We start from the raw sequence: 21,344 nt of genomic DNA, 5'->3' as shown, positions 1-21,344 counted from the left end.
AAATAAATATTTGTGCTAAACCCATTGTTGAAACTTTGTACATTGTTTAGGACATTTTTTAGCGGGGTGTTGGCAGTTGTATAAATGCAACATTCTCTATCACATTTACAGAGACCTAAAAATACTGCATTGCAATGAAATATTCACTGAAATGAATCTAAACAAAATCATTTGTCTTGCACCTTTGTAATTCGTTGACAATTTTTTTATGTCCACTTCTTTGTCTGTGTGCACATATCAATTCTGGATGGTTTATCCTCGTATACATTCATTTGAGACACCAGTATCTTCCCAGTATGTTTTTTTTTCCCTTAGATTAATGTGTTCTGTCATTCCTTCACTAATCATTTTTGATGCTCTGTGCATGTTCATAATGAAGTTTGAATTTTCTAAACTTGCATTTTTGTTGGATTTAGGAGTTGCACATGTGTGTTGAGTGCATTTCCTCATCTAACTGTCTCCCTACAAGAAGTGAGAGGGGAAATTTTTGCTTCCTTGTCAGTGCATATGCTAATCTTGTCTTTATGCAAATGCACCAGCCCGATTTGTATGTCTAAGTGCCTCATTTTCCATTCCGTGTCTATATTAATATCCTCAGCTGCTCCTTTGATGGGATATTGGTTGCCGTGTTATGTTCTGTTTATTATTTCATTTTGCCCTCCATTTCTCTGATGTTTTCTGACGTGGTTCTGAAGGGAGTTTATGGGCACTCCAGGGATTGCCTGAATGGGATCACACCAAATCTAAGTAGAGTAGGACTGTGCGGGTAGTAACAAAAAGACTGTGCATTCTGAAGTAATTCAGTTGGACTTTTAAGTAAAAGATGTGGCAGAATCTTCAAGCTTGGTTTATTTATTAATTCAACACGGAATCAAGCTGTTTCTATTTTTTTGCATGAAGTATTAAGAAATATAATGAGCACAGAGTAACTTGGATTTATAAATATACTAATCACCACTAATAAATCTGATGCCAAATTGATTGAAACCACATTTTACCTATCAAATAAATCTAACATGTTTGCCACATGGTATTGGCATTGAACTCTACCATTGCACCACTAAAATTAATTAGTTATGAGCCATTCTCATAATGTCTCTTTGCTTCTTCTAACATGTTTCCTAGGCTGTTATCACTCACTTTGATCACTGTTTACCAAAAAGCAGTTTAGAGTGCATTGCAATAATTTAGGCATGCCCAGGTAAAATCGTTGAATCATAATCATGGCTCAAACGACCCAAATTCAGGCAACAACATGAAGTAACCAAATTACTAAAAATCTGTTTACAAACCTTGTGTGCATATTCTGAGCATGGGAATGTCAGAAGTATGGAATCATCAGTATCTCATATTGTGAACAGGAATACAGAAGTCTCCTTATGCTGCGTTCACACCGAACGCGATTTCAGCTTCAAAATCGCAGCCAACGCTGAAGTTGGTCGCACGTGCATTTTGAGGTCAGATGCAGGTCAGCAGCGCTGCACGGCAAGAGCCTCCCCGCCCCTCCCTCCTCTGTCGGGCTCTGTTTAATGACGGACGAGGAAGTGGCTTTGCTTTATTTACAGAGAGCAAGAGCATGTCACGTTCATCAGATAATTAATTRATAATTAATTCACCAGATAATTCAGAGTAGAGGCTCACAGCTCGCTTTCAGGACTATTTTTCCAGTCTGATGAGTCGCTGCCACGCATTGGTGCGGATATCTCTGTCAGGACACCGACTGCAGGCACTCGATTTCAGCTAAAGAGCTCCTCTCCGTCTGTTTCAGGTTAGTGTACATCATTCAGTAAACTGTCCCGTCAGGAAATATGTCGCTACGTCACACAGTAGAGTCTCTCTGATTGGTTGATGCGGCGCGTCGAGCTGCAAAAGTTCAGATTTTCTAACTTCAACGATTTGCGCCTCAGCGCCTCGAACGCTCAGATCGTTCAAATCGCGCTGCTCTAATCGCGCTTGAGGCGCCGCAGCACTTCCCGACGCTGCTTGAAGCGCGTCCACCATAGACTTTGRATGTAAACCTGATGCTACTGATGCTGAAATCGCGTTCGGTGTGAACTCACCATCACAATGTCATGAGCAAAACTTCTAAATTGATACAAGGCCGATAATTAATTTTAAGTCTTATTTTGTCTCAGAACAAAACAAATTAAACTGTAGTTGGTTCTTCAAGGTAACTTCCATTTGTTTTTGTTTACGTGTTACAGGGTATAAAATGTAACTGCTTCAACCATGCGTGTGAACTAGTTTTACAACTTCTGTTAAACTACCGCTCATTTAGCATAGATTCAGTGGCATTTAAAGTGGGATGCGGGTTGGGTTGGGTGATTACAGTCCATCTGGGTCAGTGAACAGTTAAATGGTGTAATATGATCACACTTCCAGTAATCATCCAAGCAAGACACTGAGGGTGTATCCACAGATGCAGCGGTGAACTCATTACAGATTCATTGGGATGGCATTCAGGCTCATACACAGGCATATAGACTTCTCACTATTTTAGTTATTTATTTTCTTCCTGTCCCTATGATCTGCTCTGTGGCTAATGCAAATGCAGGTACTGTAACTGTGGTGATTCTCCACGTCAATGCATAAGTCCAGTTACAGAGGGCACATTCAGAAGGGAATAAGAGAAACACACAAGTGTGTTAAAATGCTGCAAATATTTATTTATGTTTTCTTTAAAAGGCACAGTGTGTAGGATTTTGTCAATTCTTTTAACCGAAATTGAGATAATCACTAATAACAATAATAAAAAATCATGTCTAATCATTGCAGACAAAGACCTTTTTTTATTATTTTTGTCTTATAAAAAGCTGTTTATATCTCCATGGTCGCAGGTCGCCTCTACAGGCAGCCGCCATTTTGTCTACGAAGGCTCATGAAGGACAAACTGCGGTGACGGCGTCAAAAACGGTTTTAGTTGTAATACTATAAATGTAATATTTGTTGTCTGTCATTGTAGCTGGGATAATTTTGCTTATTGAAGCTCATAATCTTACCACTTGAAACATCACTACCCTGAAGCTGCTGGTAGACATCGCGGTTGGAATTATCAAAGGTTTTTGACACCTGAGAGAAACCGTAGCAACTCCTTTGTGTTTGGAAGCGGGGGGTGGGGGTGGGGGGAGGACCAGGGAGGATGATTCAACCACTAGGTGTCGCTGAAAACAACAAATCCTACACACCTTTAAGACATATTTAAAAGGAAGACGTATTTTTAAAACTTATTTTAGTGAATACTGTAATTGTGGATGTGGCACTTTGGAAAAGTGCATGTTGCATCAGATTTTTAGAGAAATAAACAAATAAAACTTGAGTTCCTGAACTAGATATATTTCTATTTTTACAAATTTTATGAATCACATGGTTATATTGTCGTTTGATCAAGAGCTGTTGTTTTTACATTATTATTATTATTATTATTATTATTATTATTATTATTATTATTATTTCCTTTCCATTTTGTTGATGTTGTAAACATATTTTCTCCTCTGTAACCCTTTTGATATACAGTACCTGGAGGCAATGCAGCCCTTTTAATTCCTTTTTATATGGTGCAAAAAAAAAAAACACAAATTTTTAATCCAACTCCTCTTTGGTGTTCTGTTTTGATCAAAGCAATTTTTTGATGGCAATTATTTGTATTCATTAACCCCATAATTCACCAGGATATTCTCTGATCTGCCTCTCTATTTGTTCCACATTTCATTATAGTTTCTTTTAGCCTTTTAGTCCAAAAGCTTCTTTAAGCGTGATTTTATAGGGCGATTGATTAGCTTTCAAGCAGACTTCAGATACTCTTATTCGAAGTTTGAGGGATGAGGATTCAATTCAAATGAATAAATGATGACTAACTAACATCTTATGAGCTACCCTGTGGAGTTTTAAAATGTTTAATGAGCAAAAGCAGGATGTGAGATGTGTTTTGTGAAAACAAACACTGACCTTTGTCAACAGTGTTATTCTCAAATTAAAGGTTAGGTGCTAAAACATCCGGAACACACTCTCATTAAAACACTCAGTAGTAAAAACAAGAAAGGTTTTGACAAGCTTAAAGTTACAGCATCTTTTTATAGCAGGTTATTGTCAGTGCCATTATTTCTTTATCAGTGAAAAGGGGGATTTTTCTAGAAAAGGCCATTTAGAACCAGTGCAACTGATTTGTATATGATATTTGACATTAGCAACAGCAACTAACAGAGGCATTGTCACTTTGCTCTGTCAAGTCAGGCTTAGTTTACATCTGTGACACCTACGAGACCTTCACCCATTCATTTATTTGTTTTTTTTTTTTAGCTTATCTGTTGTCAGGTTGCAGAGTCAAGTCCAGGAAAGAGACCCAGACATGCCATTCCCCAGCCTGTGGCATAGGCCGTATAGGAAAATGCTAAGGGTGTCATCCATCAGGAGATGTCAAAAATGGGGGGCAATATGTATATATATTATAACTTGTTATTGTATAGTACTTGTAGCAAAGTATAGGTGTGAATTATTTCCTTTGGGAGATCGGAGATTGTCCGATGGAAAAGAAATTGGTTTTTTATCTACCTTGGCAAAGGTCTAAAAATCAGCCACTGTCCCCTTTTGCTCTGGTGCAAGCATTGTTTTATGTCCAATTAAAAGAAGTTTGTATTGTTCAAAGGGTATTGTTCAGTGTTTTTCAATAAAATAAGATTGAAACATTGGAGGTGTATTGTGACCTTTATAACACATTGTCCAAAATCGGAATCAGCAGCTCAAGATCGGTGATTGGCCAGAAAACTACAATTGGTGCACCCCTAGTAGAGTATTGTTGATTTTGTTTGTAGAATAATCACTGGTTACTCAGGTTAATAAAGGCAACATTTTATGTGGGTTTCTCAGAATGCTTTGTTACTACACGAGGGGTTATATAGTGCAGAGTTTATTTTGTTATAAAAGTATATGATGCAGTCAAGACTAACTCATGGTGCTCAGTGTGTAAACAGAGAACAAAATAAGGATGATGGAAGTTTCCATTATGATCTCAGAAAAAGTTCAGGTTAAGGTCTTGTTTCACCCTTCTACCTTCCTATAATGCATTTAAGTTGTTTTAGTAATCCCAAGGATTGAGTAAAATGATCTTCAAATTGCTGAAAAATACAGTTTTGAGTAGAGCTTTTACAAAACGTTCTGGGGGAGTATACCCCTGGACCCCATTGAACTGCTTTACTACACAGCTGGTCATTAAAATGAACAGGTGTTCGGCATTGCTGTAAGCACATGTTGACAGGTATGAGGAAGGATATTGGTATTCTGTTTCAAATACATTTAATGTTAACTATTTTATTGAAATGAAAGGTTTCTAAAGATAAACACATCAACTATTAATTTTGGTATGTGAATGTTTGTAAATTGGCAGTGAGATTTAGAAAATTGCACAGGAGGCACCACCTAAAATTTTGCTTAGGGCGCCAAATTGGCTAGGGCCAGCCCTACTCCTCAGCTCTTCCTGGGGGATCCTATAAGGGGTTATTGAGCCTAAGAGGGTACATAATCCCTTCAGCGAGTTTTGAGTTGCCTTGTGTTCTTTTTTTTTTTTTAGTGGAACTTGCCCGGAAAACTTCTAGAGGGAGGTGCCCAGTAGGCATCCTAATCAAACGCTTGAACTGTACCAGCTGACTCCTTTCAAAAAAATATGTGCAGCAGCTGTACCCCGCAGATAACAGAGATCCTCACCCAAACTCTGATTTTGGATCCCTGGGGTTATTTTGGTAATGAGCCATATCTCACAACTATAGGTGAGAGCTGGAAATGTATATGCACCAATAAACCAACAGCTTTGCCTTTCAGCTAAGCTCCTATTTCATTACAACCAACCAGAGCAAATCCCTCATTACTGCAGGCAAAGCCTTGATCCATCCATCTCCTGCTCTGACTTGACTTCACTTGTGAACAAGACACCCAGTCACAAGAAATGCAAATTTTAATTTAGGGAGCACAGGTTTGCACAATGACCCCATGTGACCCTGAAAGGAAGAAATGGGTAAAATATAATGGATGTATGGAGGTTTTCACAATCATAAAGCACTTGCCATTTGAAGAAGGTTTACTTGTGGGGGCAAAGGTTGGATTCATTGACCTCCAGGGTAACATGGCCACTAATGTTATGTAATAGTGCCATGGCCTGTCTCTGGTGTTGTTTTTTTCTAAGAAGAACTCAATTGGTAAGAGATTCTAAGAACAGGTGTAGATTGTTCACCAGCATTAGTCAGTCTTGAGGCTGACTACTTCTCTCAAAAATGAAAGATTACCAAAGAGGTTTCATAACACTTCTTGTGCATTACTCTGTTCCAGTTTATTAGCAACATTTATAAAAGTGTACACTTTCAACTGCTCTGCTTTAACAGGGCCCACGAAAAATGCATTTCATTAAATTCGTAGTTGAAGCAACTCAAATGCTCTCCAAAGATCTCCACATGTTTTGCAGCATGCTGCATTTTGGTTAAGTAGCACAGAGACATGCTGCTTCCATGTTTCTCTGACTTTAAGGACACCACACTATTTACCAGCCCAACATATCTCCAAACTTTTTTTTTATACCGTCATCCTCTCTTTCTCTCCGCCTTCTGCTGCTGCTCCTCAGAGCGTTCCTTTACAGAGCCGCTTTAATTATTTATTGCCATGATTTATTTAGCTTTGCTCAACACAGAACCAGCAATCTCCATCCTCCTGTCTCTTAAGTTTTTTCCTTGCTCGCTCCAGCCCTCCCTTTGGCCCTCCCCCCTCCTCCTTCCACATCCTGCTTTCTGTCTCTTTCTTTCTCGCTCCAGCATTTCCCCAAATCTGCTCTTTATTTTTATTCTTTCTCCAGCTTCTTTCCATCCCACTGCAGCTTCCTTTGGTCTTGTTTTAAATATTTCAAACTGTTCTCTTCTATAGACTTTTTTTAACCATACTATTATTATTCAAACTTTATAAACCTTTTTTTTTCTTATGTGTCATCTGTGTTTCTTTTAAATTCTTAGATCGTCACACATATATATATATTTTTTCCATCACCCCCTTCTGCACACTTACAAATATCCTTTGTCATTGAGCAATTTTGTCAGGGATACATTGTTCTTTTTTTATTCTCTAATAATAGTTTTTCCAAGATTATTCGCTATAATTTAATCAGTCGTCCTTATGTGGTTTAACAGTTAAAATGTATGACGATATATGTACATACAAATGTGTGTGTGTGTGTGTGTGTGTGTCTGTTTTCTTGCATGCGAGAATCTGCGAGTGCCGCAAAGCAAAAACACAGATCAAAAAGATAAAGTCTTGCTAACAGAGTCACTGAGTCTCGCAGCATCTGAAGTTGCTTATCTGCATTTCTTCTCCATCCCCCCCGTGCTCATTTATTCAGTTTTGATATAATTCAACTTCTGTTGTTGCTAAAATGGGAAGCTATAAACAACAATGGGGAGAGAGAGGGAAGACAATTTGATGCATTTTAATGCTACGGTGACTGATTATTCTCATGATTTCCAGGCAAGTTTCTGTTTTGTCCCCTTTTGCTCTAAGAGTTAGAATCGCATGGCTTCAAATACCACTGTCCATTGTTATCCTTTGTTTTCTTTCATGTAATAACACACAAGTGCAGCCCCATACTCAGAAAGCATTTCACTTTGTAAATGGAGTTTATCCCGGAGGTCAGAAGGCCACCTCCATCAGGTATTTTAAGGAATGTGCTCATCATAAAATCTCTCGTTCTCTCCCATTTTCTGACCCTTTTTTTGCCTGCCATGGGATGCTCTCTCCTCCCCCCTCTCTTCCTTTCTCATTCCTCATCCTCATTTGTGTGTCTGTGATGTTCATGGGTATTTGCAGTGCATGGGCAGTGGGAGGAGTGGTCATCATGGAGTCTTTGCTCTGTGACCTGTGGGCGGGGCTCCAGGACGCGAACCAGGAAGTGCATGGATGGAGGCGGGGCCGTGCCTTGCGGACGGCCTGAGATTCAGACCAAACCCTGCAACATAGCCGTTTGTCCTGGTTAGTACCATCCCCATTACCATGATACGCCAAGCATTTATTTTTTTATTTCTTCGTCTCCAACGCATGGCCTTCACTTTGAATAATAAAAAGTAACAATATTTTCACAAATTTGGAATTTACAAGCATTGCATGATTATTGTGCTTTATAGCATGCATGTTTGAATGATTTTCTTCTTAACCATTTTAAGAAAACATTTTGTCTCAACTATTTATTTTTAAGTCTGGAGACCAGTAACATACTGCAATTTTTCTCTGACTTAACTGGTGACGTAACTGTTTTATTTATTTATTTATTTGTTCCATATGCTGTGGGACATTTTTCTTTTTTTTTTTTTTTTTTTTTGACTCAGCTATTAAACTGTAACTTATCAAAGCACACAGATAAGATTTGTAATTTTTTTTCCATGTCTGGCTCAGTTCAGATTGCTGACCAGACCAGCACTTCCAGTTCTGTACCTTAGATTAGGTCTATACATCGTTGAGAACAGCAATAGGTTGCTTGTACAGATCCATTTGGTTCTGCTGTCGGGAGTACCACAGGACTTTGTTCCAGTCAGTTATAAACTGTCCACTGTTATTAGGATAAAGTGGGATTGGACTCAACGGTGTTAAGATAAAGTCTTAATTCACCAAAAAGTGGAAGAAGATTAAAACAGTGTTTCAACCAGGAACTTTTCAGATACCAGTTTGAATGGGGAAAAGTTAGAATCACCCTAAGCTGAATGCTCGTCTATAAGAATTAAGCTATACATCTGAATAATGTCTGATCACTTTTAATATTTTTAACTTACGTAATTTTAGAAAAAATACCATCAAGGCTAAAAGCATTCAAATTACAAAAGAATACTAATTTCAGTCGTTTTTATTTGTTTTGCCTTCCTGTGTTGTCAGGCAAATGGATTCTACACTGGAATAATGATGTTAATGGATGCAAAGTTATTAAAACATCAGACATTTTAATAAGAAAAGTGGTGTCTGCTTTCTGATTATTATTATTTTTTTCTTAATTTGATTCCAGTTTGAGTGAGAGTGTGTTGGTTTGGTTAGTAATCACTTACAGCCTGAGAAATTATCACAGACTAAGTGCTTTATATTTAGTAAGATTAAGCCAAAAAAAAAAAACTTATTTTCTTTTCACTCTACTGTGAAGACTGCAGGAACCTAAATCTGAGATAGTTTGCTGTCATTGTTTTTCTTTCTCTTTCTCTCTCTCTCTCTAAATACGTTATTTTCTATCTTTTTCTTTGCTGTTTTTATGTTTTCAAAGTAGAGCTTTTATGAGGTCAATATATTTATGAAATCAAACTGTCACCATTGCTACGCAAGGATGCTGCGAAGTTGTTTCTCAAAAAGCGAGAGATAGGGAGATGGTAAAACCTGAGATCTGGCCCTCAGGGTGGTTTGCCTTTCTGTTTTTTTGGAACGATGATAGGAAGTGAAGGTTTGGTTCAAAGTGTCCTCTTCCTTAAGGGCCTTAAGGAAATTTGTGTAAATTTGTCTGTATCACAACTGCCTCAGCCTGTTTTTTTTTTTTTAGGAGTTCCAAAGCATTTATCCCTTGAAACGATACATATTAAAATAAGCCTTTTGGCACAAATGCCAGCAAAGATAGAGCAATAGAGTTTTGATAGATCATGTATATGTGTTCAGTTGTGTGTACAAAAAATTTATTTTCACTGCAAACCATCAGATGTTGGTAACTTGGTTCACATTATGGAATCGGGTTAATCTGAGTCACTTACTAAAGTGATCCAGTTTACTTTAGTCACTCGAGTCACTAACCCCTGCCTAAATAAATAAATAAATAATAATAACAATATGGAGGTGGATGTTAAAGGATCCACATTTGCATTATACAATGTATATTTATCAATCCCACACATCAATGAACAAACGTTACAAATGATGGAACAAAAATTACACAAAAATGTAAAACGTGCAAATTAAATGCAAGTTAACCAAAATGTTAACCTATGTTAAATATATGAAAACAACTCATTTGAGTCTGCTGTTTTCCCAGTGAGTTTCTTATCTGAATCGGTAACCCATCTCATCGGAGTTCACATTTCTGAGGATTCACGTGCTTGTTTAGTGAGTTCACCATCTTGCGGATTTAGCGGACATTTGCCTGATTTAGTGTGAGGATTCAGATCATTAACCCGCGTGATTCAGCTGCCGACCAGCTCTGCAATCTGTGTACAAATGTTTTAGACTACAGTGGTACAATCAAATTTAGGAACTATTGCAAAAACCTCTTTGACAACAGGACGAGCACATGTGACCAGATTTTAGAATGACAAAATATTTGTGCTTGAAATTTTTTTCATTTTATTGCCCATTTCAAAATGTGATGTCAAAGGTAAAAAATTTAGGCTCTAAACCTGTAAAAACATTATTTTATCATTATTGTCTTTATTTTGTGACATTATTTTTTATTACAGTATCAGGGGAATATTTTCCATGTTAACCTATAATTACAATGAAATTATGAAATTATCATCTTCTGGACAAGGGCTAGTTCATCCAACCTAAGGCTTCAATGTTCATTTGATCAGTTTTGCACTTTGAAAGCAGAAATGTTTATTTTGTCTTGACCATGACTGTGATAAAAAGCATTTGGTGCATTTTTTTGTGTGTGTGTGTGTTGGGGGGGATACACACAAAAAATGTATTTAACAACCTTTTGTTAAGATCAGATGTGAATGTGGGAGAACATGGCAGATTTCTTTAAAGCTCTCCCTGCAGTCATTTGCTGTGGTTTGAAATTTCCTGACTCACAACGCGATGGAAAATTATTATCTCTTATATTTTAACAACCCACGAAATGAAAATTACTTTCAAAGCCATTATTTGATTATCCAATTTGAGTGTTTTTCTAGACTTTAATTTATTTAATTATTCGATTACCAATCAGCAAGAGTTGTGCACTCCTGCTGCCTGATGGAACTCTCCTGAGTTGTCTTCGATAGTTTTTTTTTTAATTTATTTATTTATTTATTTATTTATTATTTTTATATAATGACATTTGAGATGTTGCATTTTTTTTCTGGATTACTCTTCTCTGGTGTCCCATTACTTTACATTGCACTACTGCTGTAGCTCAGATTCATCCAAATCACTATCAGCTATTGTGACTCCATAGAAGTTGCACACAGCGTGATTGGTGATATTACAAAGGAGAGCAGGCTTTACTGTTTTGAGCAAACCATTTATAAGTTTTTTTTTTTTTTTTTACATGCAGCTCTTTCTCTTTCTATCACTAGAATATTCCCTATACAAGTAAAGTGTAAACCAGTGTTTCCCAAAGTTGGGGTCGGGACCCAAAGTGGGGTCCCAAAACATCAAGGTGGGGTCCTGAAAATATTTTCTGAATTAATTACATTTTTGCCTTAGTTGTTACAAAGGAGTGAGGTTAGTGTATTTAAAATGGATTAATGTAGTATAAAAATATTGTTACTATGCTCATGTTTTGTTGACCTGACACAAATGTTTATCATCCAAACATAGTTGGGCACAGGTCTCTGTTATTGTTTTTTTGTGGGCCAAAAGCTGAAACGTTTGGGAACCATTGCACTTTGGTTCCCAAAGTTGGGCTTGGGACCCAATTATGGGTCATGAAGCACCTTGGATAATCTCCAGAAATCAATTAAAAGGACAATAAAATAATTGATGATGTAATATTTTCCCTATAATTATTACAAAAACACAAAATAAGTATAAATAAGTATTTCTATTTGTGTACAAGCTGGTTAGATTGTCAAAAAGTCTGTGTTTTCAGGGTTATTAACAATGTTCATGTACTCAGACCAGTAATATTTGGGGTCACAAATTTTTGCCATGGTTATATTGTGGGTCAGAAGATAAAAAGTTTGGGAACCACTGGTGTAAGCAATGCAGCAATGTTTCTTTACATAGGTCAACTTTTTGCTGATAATTCCTTTATCTGTTCAAGAATCTCTACCAATTATGGTTTATTGTGTGCATGTTTTTATTCTTCACTTACTCTTACAGTTATTGTGGAATGGTCTCCAAAACAATGTCTCAGACCTTACCATGACCCCCAGTTTGTTTGCTAGTACTTGTGACGTTCTCTTTAGGGATCAGCTAGTTACTTATGGCTTCCGATTACACAAGACAATTATGTTATAAGCAATGTCACAACTAAATTTTATAAGCGTTTTGACTCGTTTGTGTTTTAGGCCTTTTATTAGGGAATACAATGTATTAAGCAACATTTCTCTTGCCAACACCCTAATTAAAAACAAAGTGGAAGTTTAAAATACACATGTATAATTCATATTCCAGTGATTTTTGGGCATGGTGTAAACATTAATAATATAGTACAATGCACATCTTTTTCAACCTATATGCAACTGAATAAACTGCAAAGGCAAGATATTTAATGCTCATACTGATACATTTATTATTTTTTAAATAGCATTTTGTGTTTGATGCCTGCAACACATTGCAAAAAAATAACATAGGACGGGGAAATAAATGACAAACAAAACCACCTGTTGTGAGCATTCCACAGGTGAACAGGCTAATTGACAAAAGTGTCCTGTAGTCTGATGAGTCCACACTTCAAATTGGTTTTGAAATCATGGGTGTTGTGGTCCTGGTCACAGATGAAAAGGACTGTCCTGATTGCTATCAGCACACAGTTCAAAAGCCAGCATCTCTGATGGTAAGGGGGTGTATTAGTGTCTATGGCATTGGCAACTGTCACTCCATGGAAGTTACCATTAATGCTGAAAGGTACATAGAGGTTTTGGAGCAACATCTGCTGCCGTCCAAGCTACGTCTTTTTCAGAAACATCCTGCTTATTTCAGCAAGACAATGCTAAGACACATCCTGCATGTGTTACAACATTATGGCTTTGTAGTAGAGGATGGGTACCATACTGACCTGCCTGCAATCCAAACCTGCCTCCCAATAAAAATGTGTGGCATGTTCTGAAGCACAAAATAGGACAACAGAGACCCTGGACTGTTTAGCAACTGAAGTTGTACATTGAGCAAAAACGTGAAAGAAATCCACCCATAAAGCTTCAGCAATTGGTGTCCTCAGTGCCCAAACACATACTGAGTGATATTAAAAGGAAATGTCATGTAACACAGTGGTAAACATACCCCTGTCCCAGCTTTTTGGAATATGTTGCAGCACAAATTCAGAATGAGTGAATATTTGCAATAATAATAATAATAATAATAATAATAATAATAATAATAATAATAATAATAATAAATGTTTGATAATTAAATAAATCATCTTTGTAGTGTCTTCAATTGGATATTGGTTGAAAATGATTTGAAAATCATCATTCTATTTTAACACATTCTCATGTCGGACTCATCAACATATTGACGCTTGGGCAGGGACCATCTGCGTCCAGTTTTGATGCATCGGGTACCCTTCATGCGTCCGTTCTTGCCGCCCACGGCTTTTCCGGGTTGCATTACTTAGTGGTCTTTGGGTTGGGGGTCTGAGTAGGGCTGGGCGATATGATCAAAATTTTACATCATGGTATTTTCAACATTTTCACCGGTTTCACTGTATTTGACGGTATTTTTCTTTTCATCACAGCTCAGCTGATAATAAAATGTACAAACCCTGCTCATACATGTCAACTTGTACGGATTGTCCGTAAGTTATAAGGATTTTACGTCATTTTGCAGGTACACGGACGTATAGAGCAATTTCACAGATCTTTTCAAGTCTTACGGATTTTTTCAAAACCTGATTTTCTAATTTATCTAACATGTCAGAACCTGTAGGATGATTAAAAAAAAAACAATAAACAACATAAGACAGCCATCTTTTAACCTATTCTGCCGCTAGAAATAAGTTTTGAATTTTTTCCGCTCTCCTCTCCTCCTGCTGCTCAACGGGCGCTTTCATGTCCGCAGCCGCCCCCCGTGCGAGTTGTACGGATTTTTGAGGCTTTTTATACAGGTAAACGTCCGAAGAGGTTGACATGTATGCTTGCTTATTGACTTTTTTTCTTTTACTGTACCTCTGTCTGTGTCGCTGTTTCCCTCCTCTGTCTGTTCTTCTCTGACTGGTGGTTGGAGACAGTAGTCACGCATTTTGGTCCAGTCGTGAAGGAGGAGGGTTAAGAAAAGATTGTGATCAGGTTTATTGTTTTATGTTATTTATTAAAGCTTATCAGCACGACTCACCTTACACACCAGTCAATTCCAACTCCACTACGAACTACTTCCTGCAGGCTTTTCACAATAAAACCACGTTAAGTCTCCATCAGCATAACGTCTCCATATTAACTAACCACGTTAAATCTAACTGTGCACGTCACTGAAGAGGTGTTTATTACATTCAGCGACGGCGAAAACGGGATGTTTTTTTTTAAACATCAGTCAATATAAGCAGCGGAATCGCCACCCGCGGCTGCAACTAGCTGCTCCAAACATTAGCATGCTAATGCACATAGCGGTGCAGCAAGGAAAAATGTCCCCCGGGAAACAACAGTTCACTGGCGGCCGCTAAGAAACGTTCCGCTATTTAAACCGGAATGTCTGGTATTCAGAAAATTAATTTCATTATAAAAATAAAAAACGGTATTCGGTACAAAACGGTATACCGCCCAGCACTAGGTCTGAGATTAATATGAGGGATTAGTGTTAATGGTTAATTTGAGATACTGGGGTCAGGGGTAGGCTGTAAATAGCTAATATAGGTTAAATTTAGGCTCTGGGATGGTTAGTTCTTGCAAATTCTCTACATTTAAAAAATGGTTAATATGAGGGATCAGGGTTAATGGTTCATTTTTAGGGTCTGTGGTCAGGGATAGGCTGTATAAGGCTAATAGAAGTTAAATTTAGGGTCTGGGATAGTTAGTTTCGCACATTTCCTACTCTTCTAAAAAAATCTGACAATGCACTCATCTTCTTTCGCCTCATCTAGTAAAGAACGGATGCGTGGGGGCTACCCGGTACATCCAAAAGTTGACGCAAACTGCTACCCAACCAAGCGTCAATATGTTGACGCGGAGGGCATGAGAATGTGTTGTCTATTTTTTATTTATGTTTTACACAACATCCAAACTTTGCTGGAATTGAGGTTGTTGCCTTCAGTAAGTTTGGGTTTTTTGCTCATTGTCAAACATGTAAAAGTGCATTGCATTTATATATAATTGTTGCCATTACCCAGGCTTTTCTATTATTCAGCATCCGTCAAGAGTTTCAGTGTGGTGTCTTGTTTAAGATCAAAATCAAGGAATGTTCGGCTGAACGCACTCTGTGTGAACTCTTTCAAATGAGTCAGACAGAGATTTTGTAACCACCTCTTTCGTAAGAGACTGAAACATTTAGAATTTCCATAAACCCACAAAGTGTGTTATATTTGCTGTTTCTATTTATGCAAGACCGAATAAATCAGCTCAAATGTATTTATTCTTCACCCTAACCTGGAGTATGTTTTCTTGTAGCCTGCTCACTTTGTCTTGTCTCTCTCCCTTTCACTCACATATCCTCCCCTTTCTTCTAAAACTCTGAATCACATTACCCTGATTTCCACCCTATCTCCCCACTGCCGTCACCGTTCATCCTGTCTGATTCCTGTTGTCCACCTCCATCTCTCTCCTGCTTTTCGTACAGTGGAGGGCCAGTGGCTGGAGTGGGGGGACTGGTCGAAGTGCAGCGTGACTTGTAACACGGGGACCCAGCAGAGGCAGAGGCGCTGCAGCGCGTCGGTGCACGGCTGGGCCGAGTGCAAAGGGTCCCATCAGGAGAGCAGGGACTGCACCAACCCTTCCTGCAGCGGTAAATGAGTGTTCGGCGTCCACACTCACATGCCAACTTACAAACAGCATTATGCAGACAAAGACCTTTCATTATCTAAAGACGTGCTCACGCTCGTCTATAATTCACGTATGAGTAATTTTGAGTAGAGACCTAATTTAGCAAGTTTCTTTTCAGCAAAAACCCCAAAGGACAAAAATAAAACTTGGATTTTTAATGAGTCTAGGGCCCACACTGAGCTTAATTTTAGGCTCTGGGCTTAGTTTCTAAATTACCTCTTAAAATAGTAATTTTATGTAATTTTAAAAAAGAAATATATTGTGTCAAAATGACTATTTATCACCATCTGCTCTCATTTTTTTTCCCCAGAACACAATGCTAATTCATTTCTCATACCCCAGTTCTGACCCTCTTTCCCTGATCTTTCCTGGTGATGCGTTGTTCTTGCAACCAGGTGGAGATAACTGGGGCAGCTGGAACCACTGGAGTCTCTGCAGCAAGACGTGTGACTCTGGGTTGCAGCGACGCTTCAGGACGTGTGAGGGCACCGGAGCGCAAGGGAACCCCTGTGATGGCTCGGAAGAGGAGGTCCGGCCTTGTAATGAGAAAAAGTGCCCTGGTCAGTGAACTTCACATGAATGTTAAAATGTCAGTGTTAAACTTTTGAGTGTTAATTTAACACCTCCTAGTGTTATTTTAACACTTTCTGAGTACACTCACACCCAGTGTTGGTGTTAATTCACAGTGTTGATTTCCTCAGTGTTGTCTCAACACTGGACAGTGTTAAATAAGCTCCGCCCACAGTTAAGTCTTATACAACACTTAACAGTGTAGCTATATAACACCATGCAGTGTTGAAAGAAGTTTTCTGAAAAGCCCCGCCCTCTTCCACCTCATGTCAGACAGACCAGTATTTACCCAGCATTCCTTGCTGAGAAATCTTGCAGAAATGATGTTTTTGCATGTTTTTGACCATTAAAGATGTTCATGAGAGTAAAAATTAGTTGTTCTGTTTAGTTTTCTTGTTCAGTTTGATCAAGTTGTTCAACTTTAAGTTTATGTTATTGGCTAAAAATCGACACCATGAGTGAGAGGTACTTCCTGGTGTGTGAAGAAGGGTGACTCCATTTTACTTTACCAGTGAGTGTTAATGCAACACTCCAAAGACTTTGAAATTAACTCTGAGTGTTAATTTTACACTCTCAATTTGATGGTGTATTGACACCTTGTGGTGTCTGTTAACCTTTCAAACACCACAATTTCCTTTGTTAATATTAATTCACTGATGTTACTTTTAAAACTGTATTTTTACACTGTTGAAATGTGAATATGACACCCAGTATTGTTGAACATTAAACGCTGGCTGGTGTTACTGTTAACACTATATTTTAACACTAACACTATTTTTATGTTAATGTGACACCAAGAATTGTTGAATATTAAACACGGGTTGGTGTTAAATTAAGCGTATAATAGTGTTTAAACATGTTGGATGATAAAATACTCATGATAAACAAATGTAAAAAATACTGATTAGTGAATAGAAGTGAGAAAAAAACATTTTTTACATATTTTGCAGCATTGTTTGTAGGTTTGCAGGGGTGGGTATTCCGGATGGACAAGTTTGGGAACCCTTTGTTTTATGTTCATAGAGTGCACAAACCAATTTTCACTTCCTTTCCATATTGTATTCATCTCATATAAGTGTTTCTGTAAAATAAATGACACTATTTGCACATCCATAGTGTTTGTCAGGCAGAAAGGGATTCCCTGTGGTTTGCACCTCCGCTGACGGCTTCCATCACAATTTTCACCACACTCATCTTTTCATCGTTGTTTCCCACCATTCACATCCATCTTTACCTTCCTTGTTGATTTTACAAGCCCTTGGTTTGTGGTGCTGTCTTTTTATCCAGTTTACCTCTGAGTTACTGTTTCTTTCTTGTTTTTTTTTTGTTTTGTTTTGTTTTATGCATCCTCTTTAGCTGTGTTTAATGCACTTCCCTTCTGCACCGTAGCTGTCGTTGCTTCAGTGTTTTCCCTCCCTGCTTGTGGACAACGATGTTCAGTGGTCCGCTCGCTCAGTTCTGTTTGCCAGTGTCTCGACTGGAGCTGTGTGAATATGCATGTGTATTTTTCAGCTGACACTCGAGTGCCACATGTGCGCTCGCTTGCTTTGAGCTTTAAAGGGGGGCTACAAGCGATAAACTTCTGAGTGGCGTCTCCAACATGACCTCTTTGTTTAAGCAGCTCTCAAGTCTCTTTTTACACAAGACGAGGATCTCCGTCTGTTGGTGTTGCAGGGGAACAAAATATCATCTTTTCGCTCCTGTCTGTCTCTGCTCTTTGCTCTCTGTCCCTCTTCAACTCTCTGCATCTGCCACCCCCCACCCCTACCCCTTTGGATTATCTTCAGAGTGTTCGCCTCTATTTTTTTCATCAGGGTTACGAAGGAAAGGGCGGGGGCGGGGGGGCATATGAATAAAAAAAGAGGAATGAGATGAAGAGGGAATGAGATACTGCACTGAGGCAATGCCACTGACAGAGAGCACTGAGGAATGTACAAAGAAATCAGATTGGGAGCTGCTGCAGGAGAGAACAGATTTGAATCATGTTTTTTGTGGGCTTTTCTTTCAGCCCTCCCCCTCCGCTTTTTGCGTGTGTGTCACTTTGTGGTGATTTTCATTTCTCCATACGTCTGCTGCATTGTGGTACATTTGACTTTAATGCCTTTTTCTTTTTACCAACAGCTCCTCATGAAATATGCAAAGATGAGCACCTCCTTTCTATGTCGTGGAAGAGAGCCTCAGCTGGTGAAACGGTCTACAACAAGTGTCCAACAAACACCACTGGTCAGTGGCATCATGCAATTTAAGCTGATACTTTTATAAGTTAGCCTATTAGCATCATGCCATAATCTTTGCAGTTTTTTCTTTTCTTTTTTACTTGTTTGTTCGCTAAATATCTCAATCTAGTGATTGGGTTTTAACGAAACTCAAAATAATCAATGGATCCACGTGTTAACTTTCAAGGAGATATATCACTCAAAATATTTTTTTAGCTGCTAAATACATTTTGTCATGTACTTGGAGTCTCTAGGAGTGCAAAAATGTTGAACTTAGTCTCCCTCGGTGCTGCACACATATACTCACCGGCCACTTTATTAGGTACACCACGCTAGTAACGGGTTGGACCCCCTTTTGCCTTCAYAACTGCCTCAATTCTTCYTGGCATAGATTCAACAASGTGCTGGAAGCATTCCTCAGAGATTTTGGTCCATATTGACATGATGGCATCACACAGTTGCCGCAGATTTGTCGGCTGCACATCCATGATGRGAATCTCCCGTTCCACCACATCCCAAAGATGCTCTATTGGATTGAGATCTGGTGACTGTGGAGGCCATTTGAGTACAGTGAACTCATTGTCATGTTCAAGAAACCAGTCTGAGATGATTCCAGCTTTATGACATGGCGCATTATCCTGCTGAAAGTAGCCATCAGATGTTGGGTACATTGTGGTCATAAAGGGATGGACATGGTCAGCAACAATACTCAGGTAGGCTGTGGCGTTGCAACGATGCTCAATTGGTACCAAGGGGCCCAAAGAGTGCCAAGAAAAGATTCCCCGCACCATGACACCACCACCAGCAGCCTGAACCGTTGATACAAGGCAGGATGGATCCATGCTTTCATGTTGTTGACGCCAAATTCTGACCCTACCATCCGAATGTCGCAGCAGAAATCGAGACTCATCAGACTAGGCAACGTTTTTCCAATCTTCTCTTGTCCAATTTCGATGAGCTTGTGCAAATTGTAGCCTCAGCTTCCTGTTCTTAGCTGAAAGGAGTGGCACCCGGTGTGGTCTTCTGCTGCTGAAGCCCATCTGCCTCAAAGTTCGACATGTTGTGTGTTCAGAGATGCTCTTCTGCCTACCTCGGTTGTAACGGGTGGTTATTTGAGTCACTGTTGCCTTTCTATCAGCTCGAACCAGTCTGCCCATTCTCCTCTGACCTCTGGCATCAACAAGGCATTTCCGCCCACAGGACTGCCGCTCACTGGATGTTTTTTTCTTTTTCGGACCATTCTCTGTAAACCCTAGAGATGGTTGTGCGTGAAAATCCCAGTAGATCAGCAGTTTCTGAAATACTCAGACCAGCCCTTCTGGCACCAACAACCATGCCACGTTCAAAGGCACTCAAATCACCTTTCTTCCCCATACTGATGCTCGGTTTGAACTGCAGGAGATTGTCTTGACCATGTCTACATGCCTAAATGCACTGAGTTGCCGCCAAGTGATTGGCTGATTAGAAATTAAGTGTTAACGAGCAGTTGGACAGGTGTACCTAATAAAGTGGCCGGTGAGTGTATACTTATATTGTGTTTGTGTTATATTTATCACCTTGTTTAGTTTTTATGGCATTTTCTGAACTACAGCATTACCTCACAGTTTTTGCAACGGAACTAAGGTCTGGACAAACCAACTACAGTTTTGCGCCTTATTTGGTTTTAAAGAGACAGCATCAAAATAAGTTTCTTTGAGACACACTTCAGAATAGGGTCAAAGAGGGGCTTGTGGAGTTACAATAAGGAGAAATTCAGACCAAGGCATTGCAAATCCACTTCATATAGACCCCAACTGAATTAAATTTGAAAAAATGATTTAAAAGCATGTGTCCTTCAAAGATCAATCTGATTCAAGATGGCCACCACAGCTAATCAGTTTTAACCAAACATACAAAGAATGTTATACCGCAGTCCTTTCCTTGTTTTTTTATGACAAACATGCTAAAATTTGAGCGGTTATGCTGTGACTAACAAATACAGCAACCTTGTTTAAACTATTGACATGGTAAGTGGCAAGTGATTTCTTAAAAAAAGCCGTTTTATTTCTTTAACAACTTTGAATTAGGCTAGGTTTAAATCTGTATTCAACATAAAAAGCCCCAGTCATCACTTTAAGAAAAAAAAAGATTTGATACAAAGAGGCCTTAACAAGTACCGTGTATTATGATTCTCAGGCAGGAAATAACCCATGATGCAGGCAGATTAAAAGTTCCAAAAAAAATGTATTTATTTAACAAAAAAAAGAGCTGACTGGGCAGCTCAAAAAACTCTGAGTGGCGTGGCACAAGGCACAATACAGAACATACCCAAACTATGACCCAGCAGGGAAGTGAAGACAAGACAGAATTTAAAGGCGAGACTAATGAGTACAAACAGGAAACACCTGGGAGAGAAACATGAGGATCAGGTGTGAGTGGGCGGGGCTAGAGCAAAGGCAGACAAGAGGAACAAAATAGAGGAACAGGACAGAAAAATCAGAATAAAGTCAAAATAAAAACATGAACCTAGACGAAACATAATATACCCCCCCCTCCCCCCCCCATTAAAGGACGGCTCCTGACGTCCCAAAACATACAGACCCCGGAAACCAATAACGTTCAGGAGGCCGAACCTCCCAACTGTATAAGCCAATGTCATGAGGTCGACCTGGTGACACCCCCACTCCAGACAGGGCCGCAGGAGCTGAGAGGTAGGAGGCAGGAGCAGACGTGGAGCCCAGGGAGGAGGCAGGAGCAGACG

General features: G+C 38.9%; 1 protein-coding gene across 1 annotated transcript in view; it reads left to right on the top strand.

Annotated features, from left to right (window-relative positions):
* The window catches only part of LOC106534815 (adhesion G protein-coupled receptor B2), a gene marked incomplete at its 3' end in the record, with an annotated part of 49,145 nt that overhangs the window by 26,232 nt on the left and 1,569 nt on the right, over positions 1 to 21,344 (top strand). Inside the window, 4 exon segments of the mRNA XM_014031579.1 lie at positions 7,834 to 7,995; positions 15,616 to 15,780; positions 16,214 to 16,378; positions 18,510 to 18,611. Coding sequence (XP_013887033.1) covers positions 7,834 to 7,995; positions 15,616 to 15,780; positions 16,214 to 16,378; positions 18,510 to 18,611 — 594 coding nt within the window.

Source organism: Austrofundulus limnaeus, unplaced genomic scaffold, assembly GCF_001266775.1.
Source record: "Austrofundulus limnaeus strain Quisiro unplaced genomic scaffold, Austrofundulus_limnaeus-1.0 Scaffold1274, whole genome shotgun sequence".
NCBI lineage: Eukaryota > Metazoa > Chordata > Actinopteri > Cyprinodontiformes > Rivulidae > Austrofundulus > Austrofundulus limnaeus.
This window is presented reverse-complemented; position numbering and strand designations above follow the sequence as displayed.